Here is a 16,210-nt window from a genome sequence, read left to right on the forward strand (position 1 = left end):
ACTGTTGTGATGCTAACGATGTGTCATCGGAGCTCGGGTGGAGACTGCGGATAACAGGAGAAAGAAGAGCACCAGACTCCTGCTGTTGCTCCTGCGGGAGACAGACAGAGACACCTGGGTGGGACTGTCTCTGAGGACCAGCTGTCACCGAGTGGACCCGTGCTAGCGGACTCCGGGCTGCGTCGGTCGCCCCCCCCCACTGCACTGTTAGCCCGCCGTGCTAACTGGCTGCCTCCCAGTGAGCGGACGGTCCGGACGGGACGAGCAGGCAGACATGTCCTGCAGCTTGTTGGAGTTCTGTCGGCTCCAGGAGCTCAGAACGGTCCGAGACTATTTGTTCAACAGCCAGAGGGACGAGCCGGTGGAGGAGAAAAATGAAGCAGGTACCAGGGCTTCAAATATCATATTTTATCTCTCTGTTAGTGTTCATGTGAAGTCACTGCAGCACAGCTAGCTCCCTCTGGAACTACTTCACCACAGAACCAATGTAAACAGACTGCGGAACCTTCCTCTTATTTCATTGCAGCTTCTGTAAATAGTCTTCAAGTCTTGCGTGTCTGACATGTACTTCAACTGCATCTTATGTGATGTCATAATATACAAGATACTGTACAGTGTGATATTAGTGGCTTGTGGTGACCTGACCGTTTAACATAAAAATATTCAATAGTAAGATTCTGCAAGGTGGGAAAGAGCAGAGGGGGGATTCTGCCTTTAATAATCATTATATTCATGTTAACAATAATAACCATACTGTCTTTATGTAACTCTGTGTTAGCCCACACTCAGACTGCTAAGAACCTGGGTGTGACACTCGACAGCTTACTCTCCCTCTCTGTCAACATTACTGTAACAACACGTTCCTGTAGATTAATGCTGCACAACAACTGCTTCCTGTCCTGGCTCCTAAATGGTGGAATGAGCTCCCCAATGACATCAAGACAGCAGAAAGTTTAGACATCTTCCGACTATACCTTGAATAAAAGTTTAAACTAACAATTTAGTAGCACTTGTACGGCAATTACTTATAGCACTTTGTTATTTGGCTTTCTTGAAGAAAATTGTACTTTCTTGATTCTTGTTGTTCTGGGTTTGTACCCTCATGGTTGAATGCACTCATTGTAAGCCACTTTAGGTAAAAGCGTCAGCGAAATGTAATGTATAGCACGTCTTGAAACAAAGTTATAGAGTACCTCACAAATACAAACAGTACAAATTCATTTTCTTTTTTAATCACACAAAACATGGAACAAAGCACCGCAGAACAGACAAGCTCACAAAGACACCTGAACTCATCCCCTGGTTTTCAAGTATTGGTTTAAGAGAGATCACTTCAAAACCACAGCAAAAGCTCCAGCAGCATGACCTCACAAACTAAACAAGTTTTTAATTGGATTTTCCTTTTTGTTCTCTTTTTCCTCAACAGATAACCAGATGACTTGGGACACATCTGACTGGGAGTCGTCATGGGACAATGGTGACAACCAAGAGGAGGAAACCACCTCCACCACTAAGGTCTGTCTATCGCTGTATTTCATTTAAAAATCTTATTTCACCTCTAAAGAAAATTTAGATTCGGTTTTGTAAGAGTTGTAATTGTCACATACATACTGTGTATTTTATAAGCACATTTTCTGATTAACTTAATTAGTTAGAACCAGTACACCCAATGAATTAATACTGTTCCGTGGGGGGTTGCTGTTAACATTGTTTGCAGAGTTTAAGGAAATAACACTTTCCACTGACTTCTTTGCTCCGCAGGTGGAGGAGGAGACCAAGGGGCAGACTGGACCCTGGCTGCAGGACTGTGTAGTCGCCCTGTCGCCCTGCTCTGATCTGCTGGTGGTCGCCCGTGAACACAAGGCAGTCTTCCTCTCAGGTCAGATATTCTAATACACACAAACACACACCTTTTATATCTAAAACCCCTTTTCCATTTGTAAAAATACCCACTAACACACACTAACATATGGCTTTAGTCTGCAATGGGAATGGATACAGTCAGCATTCACACTCGGGTCAAATGACTCCACAGTAGACACATGGTTTTATAAGCTCCAGTTCCGATCGGCAATGATGGAAACATGACACCTGGGTGAACCTACTAATTTCTGTGTCTTCTCTATTTTGGTAGTCTAGACACTGCAGCTTTTCAGGGAGGATGTTGTGCATTGAACCTCTGGATGTCAGCCTGTAAAATGCCATGAATGTTTGTGTACTTCCTGCTTTTTACATCTTGAGAACAACGTGCAAAGACTACTCAGTTTTCGGCTCATTCATGAAGTCAAACTTGACTGACCAGGGGGGGAAAAGCAGGAAGGAAAACTGCTCTATTGGCAATGGGATAGTAGTCAAAGTTTTCAACGGGTTTACCCACATTTAAAAAACCTGCTTATATATATATATATACTGCTATTTTTGGTGTAAAAGAGGTGCAAGTGCAATGTGGATTTATACGTTGCTGTTCGGGCTTTTTTGTTTCTTGCAGCAAAGTGGCGCACAGATGACAGTGGCAGAGAGGAGATGACTCTGGGTGTTTCCTGGACTGGGACCCTCAGTGCTGAAGATGGGTGAGACTAAACTCTGATAATATGAGATGGGATAAGAGTGCTGAAAAGAGCATATCTAAGGACGAGTTAAATAGGTAGATGGCTCTACATGGGAAGAGAAAACTAAATAGACATAATCTTCACAGCGAGGAATGAAAATTAAGTATAGGAGGACATGAGGAAAAGGACAGATGGAATTGCATTAGATAAGTGTTATGGCCATGTGGAAAAAAATGATACATGAGAATGTGTGCCCCATCTTTCAAGAGATAGAGAAATGGGAGCTCATTCCTGCCGATATAACACTTTACTTTGTGTGTCCTCTTTCTCCAGAGAGTGTGTGAGCAGCTGCATCTGTGTCCCCCTGGCAAGTCAGAAGAGGTAAAACATCATTATGTTAGTGATAGAGAAGATGTATGTGGAAGTGCAAATGTTTGATTTCACATATACTTCTGATTGCAATTCATTTTAACACTGAATGTTTGTTCATGCATTTCTAAGGAGCTCCACAGGGCGGCCGGACTGGACATGTGTTGTGGTGGGTTTCACCTCTGGCCATGTCCGCTTCTACACAGAGGTACCTCAGCAATCAACAGTACATTCTCAGCCAGTGTAATAAGTGTCTCACGGAACGGTTCAGTGCAGTAAATCTGATTGTGTCTCATCAGAACGGGGTCCTGCTCCTGGCCCAGCTCCTGCACGAGGACCCGGTCCTGAGACTCAAGTGTCGCACATACGAGATCCCTCGTCATCCTGGAGTTACTGAGCAGGTAATGTACACACTGGCACTGATTTTAAAGCTGTGTAAAAAAAAACATGTTCAAATTTAAATTATTATTCATTTTATTTATGATTGCACAGCAAAGTTACTGCCATCTGCCGGTTAGCTTAGCTTAGATAGTGTGGCCTGTAGATTGTGTTGTTGCGACACTTCTGGACCTTTTTTTTTATCCATGGTTCAATTAATGAGAGAAAAGGACATGAAGACTGAAAGACTACTTGGGAATATTCAGGGGGAGCTCTGAAACATTGACTACTAAAGGCTCCAGTATGCTTCTACGTATCCGTTTCTCGGAGAGGGCTCCACGGTGGGCGAAGAGTCTTTTTGATTTTTACTTTTCCGACCACTGTACGTCGAAAAAATTCACCGCCAAACCCATAGGTGGCGCAACGGAAGACGAGCTCAGAGAAGCCTACCCCAATTTTGGGAAGAAGAAGTCCACGTGTGTCTGTTTATCTTAGTCGGCCTGCCTCCCACACACTGAACCATGGCAACTAACAGAACTAAATAAAGTGACACCCAGCAGGTCAAAATGCTGATGTTATCGTTTCTTAGCGCAGCGGTTCCCCGGTCTTGTTTCCGAACTGTGTTGCTAATTCCACAGCTTGAAGCTCCGTGTAGCTTCAGCTAGCTAGCTCCCCTCCCAGCTAGCTCCCCCCCAGCTTCCACACACAGTCAGCAGGGACTCCCGACACTAACTACTATCCAGTGTTTGCTTCTAACCTGACGGTATTATAGAAACAGTGTCATGATAGAAGTGGAATTAAAGTCGTGACGGCGGGTTCTTGCACTGTTACCAGCGCAGTTAGCATGGTGGCTAGCCTAGCCCGCTAGCCTAGCCTGCTAGCGCCTTTTTGAAAGCTCGTTATAACCGTCTGTGACCGTGCACACATGCCCTCAGTGCTCTAACGAGCCACCGTCAGCCGGACAACTCTGCTGGCTTAACACACACGTCACATTAATCGTAGAATCGTAGTTGTGTTTGGGTTTGATGTGACACAGGGAAGGAAACAGGAAGTTTGAGGTCCGGAAATGACGTCGTAGGGAAATTACGTCGTAGGGAAATGATGTCGTTCGCGGACCAATCACAGCCAAGAGCTGTCCGTGGGCTCTCCGACATGAAGACGGACAGTTAGAAAAATCAGAGGTGTACGAAAAGCTGTCCGAGGCGCTCGGAGAGGGCGTTCCACGACGGATAGGGCGGTCTTATCTGTCCGTTTTAGAAAAGACGTACAAGCATAAATTGGCCTTTAGCCACAGACTGGTATTTTCTGCACAAGGAGATTCCTGAAATAAAGAATAATCGTAAACAAATATGTCAAAGTGAGTTTTTCAGTCATTAAAATACCAATGTGACTTAACCAATTAACACTTGGCTTTATCTATTACTGCTGTGGCACTGCCCTTAATTCACATGTTTTAAAGTTACCACACCTCTTGAACTGTTGAAGTTGCCACGGCCGCAGTATTTGTGTGTTGTGTGTATGTCACGCAGACAAACAGACAGACAGATGCCTATTTGCTTTTTGTGGTTGTTAGACGGAAGGGAAAGTGACGTGAACACAACAGCAAATAAGCATAAAATTCCATAAAGTTTCCTTCTTCAATTATGTGTGATAAACAATTCTACATTTTCATTTCTTATTTTGTGTTGATTGATTTTTCTCCCACCACAGCATGAGGAGTTGAGCATCCTCTACCCTGCCGCTCTGGTCACCATCGATGGCTTCAGCCTCTTTCAGTCTCTGCGTGCCTGCAGGAACCAGGTGGCGAGAGGTAATGTGTGTGTGTGTGGGTTCATGCAACTGGGTTTTTATGTGTCCACTATGGGATCAGAGTTACAGTTATCAACTTTCAAATGTTAAGATATTGTTGTATTGTGATAACATTGCATGCGTTCTCACTTGCTGTCGGGTGGATAGTGTTTGCCACAAGTCATTTAGGTACTAAAGTGGGGGTGCAATTACTTGCACTGCCCTTCTAACACCATCACACACACGTGTAAACCTTTAGTCAGCTCCTAGAGGCTTTTTATCCAAGCTGTGTTACAATTTAATGACACTAGTGCTGCAGTTTTATATCGGGCCAAATGCAACTCATGCCTGCTAGCTTCAAGAAAGTAGTCGGTCATGAATACAGAAAAAAACGTGTCAATCCTCTTTTATTTTGAAGTTGTTGCTTTGTGTGTCATCACCTGCTCCTTTTTCCTCCAGCTGCTGCAGCAGGTAGTGACGTGATCCAGCCCCCTCCCCTGGCCTACAAGAAGTGGGGTCTGAAGGACATGGACACTATTGTGGACCACATTAGTGTGGGTAAGAGATATCTGAAATGCTAACTGATTTTTGTTCAAAATATTGGTTGATTGCCGTATGAGAGAAAGACTGGTGGTCATGGCTTAATCCCTCACAGAGTTTCAGTGATGTGAGGTGATTCTGAGTTGGTATTGCAGCCTTTTCACTGTTGATATTAACTTTTCACAGTATTTTCACAATGAAATCTTGCTGGAGAAGAAGCAAACAAAGGTTTTTCATTGTATAAGCACTATTATGAAGTAAATAGTAAAAATTCCCTGTATAGTTGTCATATGCAAGGAAGATTCTGATACTTGAAATAATCAAAGTGTATTTTTTTGTTTGTATTGTTCCATTTTCCCGCTGCTCTTTTCAACCTGTCTCTGTCTGTCTCTTCTTCCTTCTCTTAGGCATCATGCCGCTGTGTGTGTTTGACCAGATGAAGAATGCATCTATCCTGGGGGGATTTACTGCTTCAGTCAAGGGCAACCCACCTGCCATGAGCCAGTATGTCACTGTCGGAGGAGGACCATACACTGGCTTTTATTATTCTGTCGAGGTGTGTATGTGCAACACTCGCGCTGTAATAACATTACATACAAACACCCTTACTTTTAATAAATTTGGCATTTGTTTGTATCTGTTTTTCACAGGGAAGCTCCCAGCCTCTTCTCTCTCATGTGGCCATGGCTGTGGCCAGTAAACTCACCTCAGCCCTTTTCAGTGCTGCCAGGTGCGTCCATGTCTGCCTTTCATAAGCACCCTAACACTTTTCCTCATCGTTCTCAAGTTATTTAGACATATAAAATAATAAAGCCATTTTCAGACATGTACTCCAAATGTCCAGGAAATTGGGTCTTCACATTTTCCACAGTTTGCCTTTCATACATGCAGAGCAAAGGCATCTGCCCTTATCACTCTAACCTCATTGTCTTTAGATGTTGATTATTGTCAACCTCTTCTATGTGTTTTGTGATTTTTTAATAATGCTCTTTTCTCAAATGGCCTTGCTCTGACATTGATGGACATTTTATTATGAGGCTTTTATTGGAGTTCCCGTACATTTCAGAGCAACTGACTTAATTTGGGTTGGCAAACAGGCCGTCCGAAAAAACTTCAAACAAGTCTAAGTGAGTGACTAATGATGCCAGTGGAGCGAGACAACAATTTGTCAACCTTTGTCTCCTGTGTGACCTTGATTCCTTGAATGTGGAATTTTCAATGGCTCTCACAGCAAAAAGAAGTCCAATAGATAATCTTAATCAAAACCTATTCTCCTCAGTGTCAGTATAACCCATAAAAGTAGGATGTTTGATTTCATCCTCCCTTAAATCTCCCTTCACCTGCTTTCCAATATATCTTTTCCCTCTCCCACCTCTCACATTTACTACGTCTACCATACTCTAATCTCCTTAGTTTTTTTTTTTCATCATCCCACCTGTCTCCTCTTCCTCTCTCTATCGTCCTCCCTGTCAATCCTCTCAGTGGGTGGCTGGGCTGGAACAAGAACAAGAACAAGAATGAAGACGATGCTGCTCAGAAACCGAAGCCCAAGGTGGAGCCAGCAACTCCTTTAACAATCAGGTACCAATCATGTTACCTGAATAACACAGATGCAGCGATCATCTGTAGTGTCCTATTGATTCTGGTAATACAAAGCTTGCTGATTTAATTCCCTTGACCTGACCTCTCTCTCTTCCAGATTTGGTCTCCCAGACTCTCGTCGCCACGGAGAGTCTATCTGTCTGTCCCCATGCAACACGCTGGCTGGAGTGACAGACGACTTCGGTCGAGTCTCACTGCTGGACCTGGGCAGGGGCATCGCCATCCGCATGTGGAAAGGTGATGGGAAACAAACAAAGACTAAGATGTAATATTAATGAAAGCCCTGGTACAAGTACCTCAGACTAAAAAGGTGGAATATTGCCAAAATGGCCACTAAATGCAAATTACCAGGCTTCCTGTTGCGTTTTTCCAATTGCACCTTAGACCTTTTTGTTTGTCTGGTCATGATACACATGTGTATCAATTTTTGTGAAGATCGGACAATGTGAACATGTTCCGGGGGTCTCGGGGGGCACCGTTGACCCATTTTGCCACGACCATTAAAAATTTCTCCAGAATACGTAAATTTTCACCACTTTCTAATTTTCTGCAAATTTTGGTAAGAATTTTAGCATGTTAAAGCCCTCAAAAAGCCAATTAATTTGCCTTAATAATAATCCCTACAATTTCAATAGGGCCTCACGTCTGTCAGTGTCTGTCAGTGCTCGGGCCCTAATTGATAATATTGAGGTTTTGAAAAAGCATCTTTGTTAAGAATTGATGTGCCAAGAAGTTTGAGCTTTTCTAGTGAAACATATTTCTGCCCATAAACAATATCATTAGCCTTGAATGCTTTCTATCACACATTCATAGCATCTGTTCCTTCTTTAAAATATTCCAATCCCATGCATTTATCTGAATCAACGTGTCCCTTTCATGCAAAGCTAACAATTCATTAATTCAACTTAACTGCAGGTTATCGAGACGCCCAGCTGGGATGGCTGCAGGTTCCAGAGGAGCGCAGTGATCGGGAGTTCTCCCCCCCCACCTCCCGTCCCAGACGGCATGCCATGTTCCTCGTGATCTACGCCCCCCGCAGGGGAATCCTGGAAGTGTGGGGGATGCAGCAGGGGCCTCGGGTTGGAGCTTTCACTGTGGGCAAACACTGCAGGTATGAACAATGCACGTTCCCGAACAGAGCTGTTAACTTTTTCCTACATCCATCTCTTAGAGTCAGAGGCATCACACACATATAATATAATGTAGAATACATTGTGTGTGTGTGTGTGTCTGTGTGCGTGTACCTCCAGGCTGCTGTATGCTGGCTACCGTCTGATGGGTGTCAATAGTGTGACCAGTCAGGGCTGGCAGCTCCACACACAGCAGGTGTGTCTGCTGGATCCCGTCACAGGAGCTCTGAGGACTGTGAACATCCCCTTTCACCTGGCACTCAGGTTTGTACACAGACTGACAAACAAACACATACTATACTTTAATATTACAGATGTTGTAGAGCAACTGTTTTTTAAAGGAATAGTTCCAACAATCCACTTAGACCCCATCTTTCTGTGTCCATATCAGTGACAAGAAGAGTGAGCGAGCCAAAGATATGCACCTGCTGAAGAGACTGACGGCTTTACTAAAGAGCAGAGATGTGGACCCTGGTAAGAGATATGAGAATGAGAGCTGAATGGGGATAAAGACACCGCAACTAAATTAATATTGTCTGTGGGTTTACTCACCTTTTCTTTATAGATGTTTTGGAGATCGAAGGCAAAAGTGTGCTGCTGGATATTAAACATCCTGCGATTAAAAAGCAGGTACGACTAAAAATCAGTACATACGCATTCACACACTAATGAATGTGCTTAGTGTTCGGCAAGTGAAATTTGAACTCCATCCTTTGTGTTTCCTTTCAGGCTCTAGAGTCTCTGCTGTCAAATAAGAATGCTCCTGTCTCCTGTCTCACAAATATCATAAGCACCTTATACGACACTCTGAAGAAACAAGGTAAGAGTCATTTCGTTATGTTTGAGATTTTTCTAAGATTTATAGATATATAGAGATTTAATGTATAGATCTATAACTGCCATAAACTGGTTGTAAATGATTGGAAATGTTAGTTGAATTAAAAATTTTCTCTGGTAATGGATAAAGTTATTATGTCATTACAAACTCTCTTTATTTCTGGTGATTTATTTCTGTATCACAGACACTGAGGACGTGGATGCACTGTTACTCCAGCTCTGCTCTTCACAGTTGAAACTGCTGCAGCTTTACACTGACATCCAGCAGCTGCACTATTCTGCAGACATAGAAGAACCCTGCTCTGACAACGTGAGCACAAACACACACACAAACACACACAAACACACAAACACACAGACACACTTGGTCAATGGTATTCACACAAATTGTTTAGGGTTGATGAGTGACAAGTTTGTTGACAGACTGGCAGCCAGGAGTGATGAAGAGGTTTAACGCCCACAACATGAGGATAGCCATAGTATCACAAGCAGCCAAACTTTGAAGAGAAATTGCTGTAAATAAGGCGTATTAATTTTTGAGGTAATACATTTTGATCTGTCGGACTGTGTCCTGTTGAGCCACAAATTACTGCAGATGTAACCAGTGTTATCCTTGGATCTCAAGACTTTATCTCATGCAGTGGCACACAATTAAAAATTAAATATCGTCCCATACCAACATTGCATTCTAGTTCCTTATAAATTTGTGACCTAAATCTTACATAATTTCTTAATTTTGTTCTTGTGGATTTATAACTTTAGAATCTCCAAAATATATTCATGTTTATTTCTGATGAATTTGCGACTAATATTTGCATTTCATACTTTTTCTTCAGAATATAAAGCCACTACTTGGGGTAGCTGGGCTTTTTTTCTTTAGCCACAATGTAATATACTCTAAATGATAGATATACAACTCATACAATGCAAATTATTCCAATATTGTTATTGGTGGTTACCTCATTCTATTTCCTCCCAATTCTTTTATAATCACATATATTTTTGCTCCAATTTATATTTTCTCCCCGCCCCGCAGGATTCCCTAGAAGGCTTGAAGGATGAACTGTCCCGTGTGGGTCCCACTCTGAAACGCTACGCCCAGTTCACCTGTAGGCCCAGTGTGAGTTTTGCCCAGGACTCACCTGACTCACCCCTCACTGCCCAAGCCTTTCTCTCCCAGATGGAGTGCAGTGACGATGGGCAGTTGAAGGTGAACCGCGGGGCTGAAGCTGAATGGAATCAGTTAGGTATGAACGCATAAGTATCCACATTCTACGCCTTGACTCTTACCCAGTTCTCCTGGAGGAGAAGAGAAACTGATCTAATAATATTTAATATTCAGAAAAATGTGTGACCTTAGGTAGGGAAGGAGTGAGGAAACCACATAAATTCAAACTGAGGGCTTTGCTCTTGTTTGTCTTTGCAGGAAACTTTCTGTTCTGGGGTTGTCTGTCTGGAAAAAGTCCGATACAGAAAGTCTGTGACACACTGCAGCAGGCTGGCATCAGTCCACAGCAGCTACTGGTAAGATGGAGGAAAAGACTGACTGATAGAAAAATGTTTTATAAGTGAATGAAATAATTTTAGAATATTGGAAGATGGTGAATATACGTTTGAAGTTCTTCTGAGATATCCAATTCCAATCTGCCACTGCCATAAGAAAAGATGTTGGTGATTTATAGTGATAATCTGTAGATTCAGTTCATCAGGCTCATCTCCCTCATCAATCAAATGTTATTATACACAATGTGATAATAATAACATTAATAAAAAGGTTTAAAATGGAAATATACACTGGTGATATTATAGTTTCTTCAATTTGTATTGGATTTTGCATCTACACATTGCATTTGTCAGGTTGTGCACGTTGTCAAGAGTTGAAGGTATCACCCTGAATAAGCCCATATGTGAACAGCTCCAATCCAGAACATGTATTATAATTTTTCATGAATCATTCTAAATTAAGGAATTTTTCATGTGTTTTTACTTTATTTCATTTTGACCTATCCTGTTTCTCTTCCTGTCAGGCTTTGCTGCTGAGTGTGTGGTTGCTGAGGGAGAAGGAGGTGCTACAGAAAACAGAGGAAACAGTTACAAACCTTCACACACTACTCATCGCCCTCAGCAACATAAAAGGTTGGGACTGTTTTCTTATCCTGACACTTCAAGTCTCAGCTTGGTTTAGGTTACAATCCATTACAACCAATGAAGGTCAATTAAAAGGGATAAGGAGAGACTTTCTACTCGTTCTCCTTTTCCTTAGGTGCAGTTGAGGAGTCGTGGGACCCCCAGTCCGTCTCCCCCTGGTGGCAGCAAGTCCGCACCACGTGTATCCAGTCCCACAATGCTGCCGCTGCTCTGCTGGCTGCCTTCGTTGCTCACCGTGCTACCAAGGCTAGCATCACTAACCACGCTGACACCAAGGTATAACTCACACACACACAGAGCTCCCTCTGCTGGTAGAAATAGGAACCCCCCCCCCTTTAAAATTATCCTGCATTACAACAACCAGTCAAACATTTTCAACCATTAACACCATTGTGTATGTGTGTGTCAGATGCATTCAGAGTGGGAGGCGGTGTCCCTGGAGCTGGAGCAGTGGGTGGTGTGTGTCCGCCAGCTGGAGGACGTGCTCGTGCTGCAGACGCTGCTGTTGGTGCCTCCTCCTCAGGGAGCAGGGGGGGGTGCTGCATCACCGTGCTCCATCAAAACGCTGCTGGAGGGAGGCACTGGTAGGATGTAGATAAGGAATATTTCATGGTGTCGTACTCTCATCTTTCGTCTTCTTGGACCCATCCAAAAAAATGCAGAAACCTCTCACAAAAATGAATTGGAAAAAATCCAATATTCTTTTCGTGAAATAGAAATATCAATATTTTCATTATTGCTCATTGTTATGTTTTTTTAAGATCAGAAGTCAATTATTTCCTGGCTATGGGGCTGGCTTTTATTATGTCCTGCCCTCTTTATTATCCAATTATTTATTTCTGAACGGGTTGAAATTCTTTAATTTCCCTTTTGGTCCTTCACTTCTTTGTCTTTTTTCTGTTTACTATTCATTCCAGTTGGGGCTGCAAGAGAGATTCTCATACATTGCCTCTTTTTCTTTTTCAATTAAAAGGTGGCATAGCCGACAGTGTCTCCAAGTGGGTGTTCAGGCAAAACTTGGCTCCTCAGCGGCTGAAGGAAATTCTCCAGAAGAAAGTAGACAAAGATGCAGATGACAAACTGGAGCAGATGGAAAGAGCAGAAGGAAACGAGAAGAAGGAGCAGAGCCAAGAGGACACAGACAGGACAGCAGGTCAGGACCAGGAAACATCTGGAAGCTGCAATGAAGTCTTTACAATAACTAGTCAAAGTGTCTCCCCCTGACATATAGAAATTTAGATATTAATGACACATTGGCTCTCATGTTGACCAGCATTAACTGTGCTTAAACTGTTTCTTATTTATATCCTGAAGTTACATCCAAGTCACTGTCCACTCTTTTTTTTTTTTTCCAGAGCTGTTGGTGGCAGTGTGGGAGCGGTTCCCACACTCGCTCTCCCCTGACCTGCTCTTCGCCCACTGCTGCTGGGAATATGTCGTTCAGTGGAACAAAGACCCAGAGGTACACACACAAACACAAACAAACACATAAATAATGTACAGAATATAATTAGACATATGGATAAGTCAGTAATTTTCAAAGGCAGGTTTTTGTGAGTCTAAAAATCTTTTCACAATCACAGTGATGTGAGTAAGTCGCACATAGAGTGAATAATTCAGAGGTAAATTTTGATGCACTTCACTATTGACATGAAGTGTGATATGATTAAGCAAATCAATTATAAGGATAGAAAAAATGGGAAAGGAAATATGGAATCAACATCAGGTGATAATGATCTGCTGCTCCTTTTGGCAAAAAGAAGAAATACCTACCCACATACCCAGCATTGATAAAGAGAAGAACTTGATGAGCTCAAGTACTTGGTCTGTCGCACAGTGTGCAAAGGCCTTTAGGAACAAGGATGACAAAGAACCTCTCACAACTGCTTCTCTTCCTAGGAGGGTCAATGCTTGTGCTCGGCTGTGGAACATTTGAAGTTGATCTCCAGTCCACACATCCAACTAGGTTAGCAGTTCAGTGGCTTTTGTTACCTGTTTGTCAATGCTTCTATTCAAGGTTCTAATCAATGTGAAGGAATTGGTGACATTTTCTTCAGGTTTGCCTCTATAAGCTCTATATTACATGTATTCTTGCTGATGCTCTTAAAGTGATAGGCTGCCTTTAGACTTACCTGTATCTTCCCCACAGGTATTTCTACAATGATGTGGAGTACTTTCATTGTCAAACGATTCTCGGCAGCGGCCTATCTCATGGAGAAGGTAAATCATGCATGTTCAGCACTGCAGTGAGCCTGTATATCTGTGGGAGGATGTTATATTGTCTGTGGATAGAATATAAAATGTTTGTACTTTTTCAGGTGGGGAAAGCACCCAAAGATCGTTTATGTCGAAGGGTAAGTTTGTGGTTCAGTACCGTTTCTGAAATATGATTCTAGATTAAAATATATGACAGTTTGATAAGTGACAGATTTACGTATTCGTTGATGAGGTAATTTCAGAATTTCATGAATGACACGTGTGTCTCTGTGCAGGATGTGGGGATGGGAGACAAAGCCGTGACGTCTTTCCTGGGCTGCTGTGTCCAGCTGCTGCAGATCCTCATGGAGGTGACTGGGGTATTGGTTAAATATCACTCCCCTTTGTCTTTTATAAATTACTATGTAAGTAAAAAGAAATCCGAGAAAAGCATGAAGAATGAGCGGAGCCTCGCTCAAAGCATGGTCAGTGAAACGTGGTCAAAACCTTTTTTGTGCTTCTTTTCTTTTTCTATTTTAACGTGAAGTGGAAAAAGATTATAGGCGTTTTTGAGAATGCATTATGAAGTGTGTTGGCTTTATTGATGTGTGGAGAGAAAGTAAGATTTATACATTTTAAATAAATCAGTTTTTAATATAAAGCATACACATGGTACATATTGCCTGGGCCTCACTGGCAGTGTGTGCAGCTTGTGACAGCTGCGTCTCGCATTCATCTGTTGTTCAAACAGGAAGTGTTGTATTTGTGACATTCGACAGACGTAGACATTGTGGTAAAAGGTCATTATTTTGCCGTGAACCGCACATGGAGGAAAGAAGTAGGATAAATGTAAATAATGCAGTCATTGCTACTGTTGCTACTAACGTACACTGCTGCTGATTAACACAACACTGTTACTGCTAACACTTAAGATATTAGTACTATCATTACCACTTATAAACTATTCTTATACATTGCATGTTTTTAATTTTATGGCAGCTAGCTTTCTTAAAGATCCCCTCCAGGCATCTTTTTTACCTCCTTCTCGCTCAGAATCTCTAGATAATAGACAAGATGTGTCAGTGTTGACTGGAAAGTCCAGTCATTCATTCTTGGTTAATACAACCTGGAGGTTTTCTCATCATTTCTGGATACTGAACTCTGATTGGCTTACACACTAGTTCTAAATCTTCTCTTGTGTTAGCATGTTAAACTGAGATTTACTTTGCGCACAGAGAAAGCAGATGAATATGAAAACTGCGTTATAGTGTCAAACTGCACTTATCTCACTGCTCTGCACGACCATCCAGCTGAAGTTGCGAAATGCAAAAAACACTTTTGACCGGAGGAGAATTATTTCACTTTGTGCATCTGCTCTATCAAACATCTTAACCAAAATCTGAACTGAGAAAGATTTTAACGTAAACCAGCTACCTGTCATTTTCAAGTCTACCTATTTATCTTCTCACCTTGTCTGCTTTCATGCAGGCCGATTCGGCGGTGGAGGAGGAGTCCGTTCCCGAGCTGTCGGTGGAGGAGTCGTGGGGCGGAGCCGAGGGCCCCGCCTCCATAGCCGAGCTGGCCCTGGAGCAGAAAGGAGTCCACTACCCCCTGGTTCAACACCACTGCCTGTTGGCCTCCCTGCTTCACGCTGCCCTGACCTTCAATCTGAAAGTCAAACCACTCAATCTGTTTGACAGCAAGGTGAGGTCACACAAATTACAAGGTCACACACAACTGACCTGGTCTCTGTGACCTCAGTCAATAACTGCCTGAGCCTGAAGGGTGAATTATATTTACACTTTTTTTCCTTCTTTTTCCTTCTGTCTAAATATTCTTGATTTAGTCTACACTTTGAATTATATAATGGCATTCAGTGGTGAGTATACGTCCCACTGTCAAGCAGCACCTGTTTCACACACTTATCGGTATCAGTCCCCATAATACGCCAGATTTTTTTCAACCCGATCCATGAATTATTGATATCAATAAACTATTCCCAGGTGAAAATCCTGGCTCCGCCCCAAACTTTAGTGGGTTCTTTCTTGGCTCATGTCCCATCCTTCCACCAAGTTTCATTACAAAAATCAGTTGTAGTTTTTGTTTAATCCTGCCCACAAACAAACAGACAGAAACGTAACCTCATCCGCAGAGGTAATGAATGTGTCACCCATGACCTCATTATAGCTATTAGATCTGTTGTAATGGAAGTTATGTGGAAATGCATTTTTAAAAACTACACACTGTATACCTGCTTCATTTGTGCACCAATGTATTTATGTGTTCAAGGGTAAGAATGCCTTCTTCAGAGATCTGACGACAATCCAGCTGATGCCCAGTGGAGACATGGACCCAGGCCTGGTGTCACTGCGACAGGAGGTGAGACTGAAACACATCACTTGTCAGTTGCAAAGTTGATATCTCCCCCTTAAGACGTGATTCTGAGAAGTGAAATGTTCGCCCTGAATAAATAATCATGCTCGCACTCAAACAGTACTGCAGGAGTGTGTGTGTTCCTGTACTTGCAGTATATCTTAGTGAGAACCATTTTAAGCATAGACCCTACAGTGTGAGGACATTGTGGCTGGTCCTCAATTATTCAAAGGACTGTTTGAGGGATAAGACTTGTTTTTAGGGTTAGAATTAGGTTTACGTTTTGAGCTTTTACCCATG

At 42.5% G+C, this 16,210-nt stretch overlaps 1 protein-coding gene across 2 annotated transcripts in view; it reads left to right on the plus strand.

The window, feature by feature from the left end:
• rab3gap2 (RAB3 GTPase activating protein subunit 2 (non-catalytic)) overlaps positions 1-16,210 on the plus strand; it is an 18,293-nt gene continuing 2,083 nt past the window's right edge. Inside the window, exons 1-32 of one of the 2 annotated variants that reach the window (XM_061082306.1) lie at positions 1-383; positions 1,427-1,515; positions 1,762-1,879; positions 2,489-2,570; positions 2,883-2,930; positions 3,051-3,126; positions 3,218-3,319; positions 5,007-5,106; positions 5,544-5,642; positions 6,032-6,180; positions 6,275-6,354; positions 7,107-7,205; positions 7,324-7,463; positions 8,142-8,337; positions 8,477-8,620; positions 8,748-8,830; positions 8,922-8,986; positions 9,086-9,176; positions 9,379-9,503; positions 10,230-10,440; positions 10,620-10,717; positions 11,221-11,329; positions 11,457-11,617; positions 11,751-11,925; positions 12,315-12,494; positions 12,697-12,803; positions 13,241-13,307; positions 13,491-13,561; positions 13,660-13,695; positions 13,834-13,917; positions 15,026-15,241; positions 15,827-15,916. In XM_061082306.1, the coding sequence (XP_060938289.1) occupies positions 275-383; positions 1,427-1,515; positions 1,762-1,879; positions 2,489-2,570; positions 2,883-2,930; positions 3,051-3,126; positions 3,218-3,319; positions 5,007-5,106; positions 5,544-5,642; positions 6,032-6,180; positions 6,275-6,354; positions 7,107-7,205; positions 7,324-7,463; positions 8,142-8,337; positions 8,477-8,620; positions 8,748-8,830; positions 8,922-8,986; positions 9,086-9,176; positions 9,379-9,503; positions 10,230-10,440; positions 10,620-10,717; positions 11,221-11,329; positions 11,457-11,617; positions 11,751-11,925; positions 12,315-12,494; positions 12,697-12,803; positions 13,241-13,307; positions 13,491-13,561; positions 13,660-13,695; positions 13,834-13,917; positions 15,026-15,241; positions 15,827-15,916 (3,600 nt within the window). In that variant the 5' untranslated portion in view covers positions 1-274. The remainder of the gene's footprint in view (positions 384-1,426; positions 1,516-1,761; positions 1,880-2,488; positions 2,571-2,882; positions 2,931-3,050; positions 3,127-3,217; positions 3,320-5,006; positions 5,107-5,543; positions 5,643-6,031; positions 6,181-6,274; positions 6,355-7,106; positions 7,206-7,323; positions 7,464-8,141; positions 8,338-8,476; positions 8,621-8,747; positions 8,831-8,921; positions 8,987-9,085; positions 9,177-9,378; positions 9,504-10,229; positions 10,441-10,619; positions 10,718-11,220; positions 11,330-11,456; positions 11,618-11,750; positions 11,926-12,314; positions 12,495-12,696; positions 12,804-13,240; positions 13,308-13,490; positions 13,562-13,659; positions 13,696-13,833; positions 13,918-15,025; positions 15,242-15,826; positions 15,917-16,210) is intronic. The other variant, XM_061082307.1, reaches the window with a different exon arrangement.

The sequence above is a fragment of the Limanda limanda genome, chromosome 12, assembly GCF_963576545.1.
Source record: "Limanda limanda chromosome 12, fLimLim1.1, whole genome shotgun sequence".
In the NCBI taxonomy this organism is placed as follows: domain Eukaryota; kingdom Metazoa; phylum Chordata; class Actinopteri; order Pleuronectiformes; family Pleuronectidae; genus Limanda; species Limanda limanda.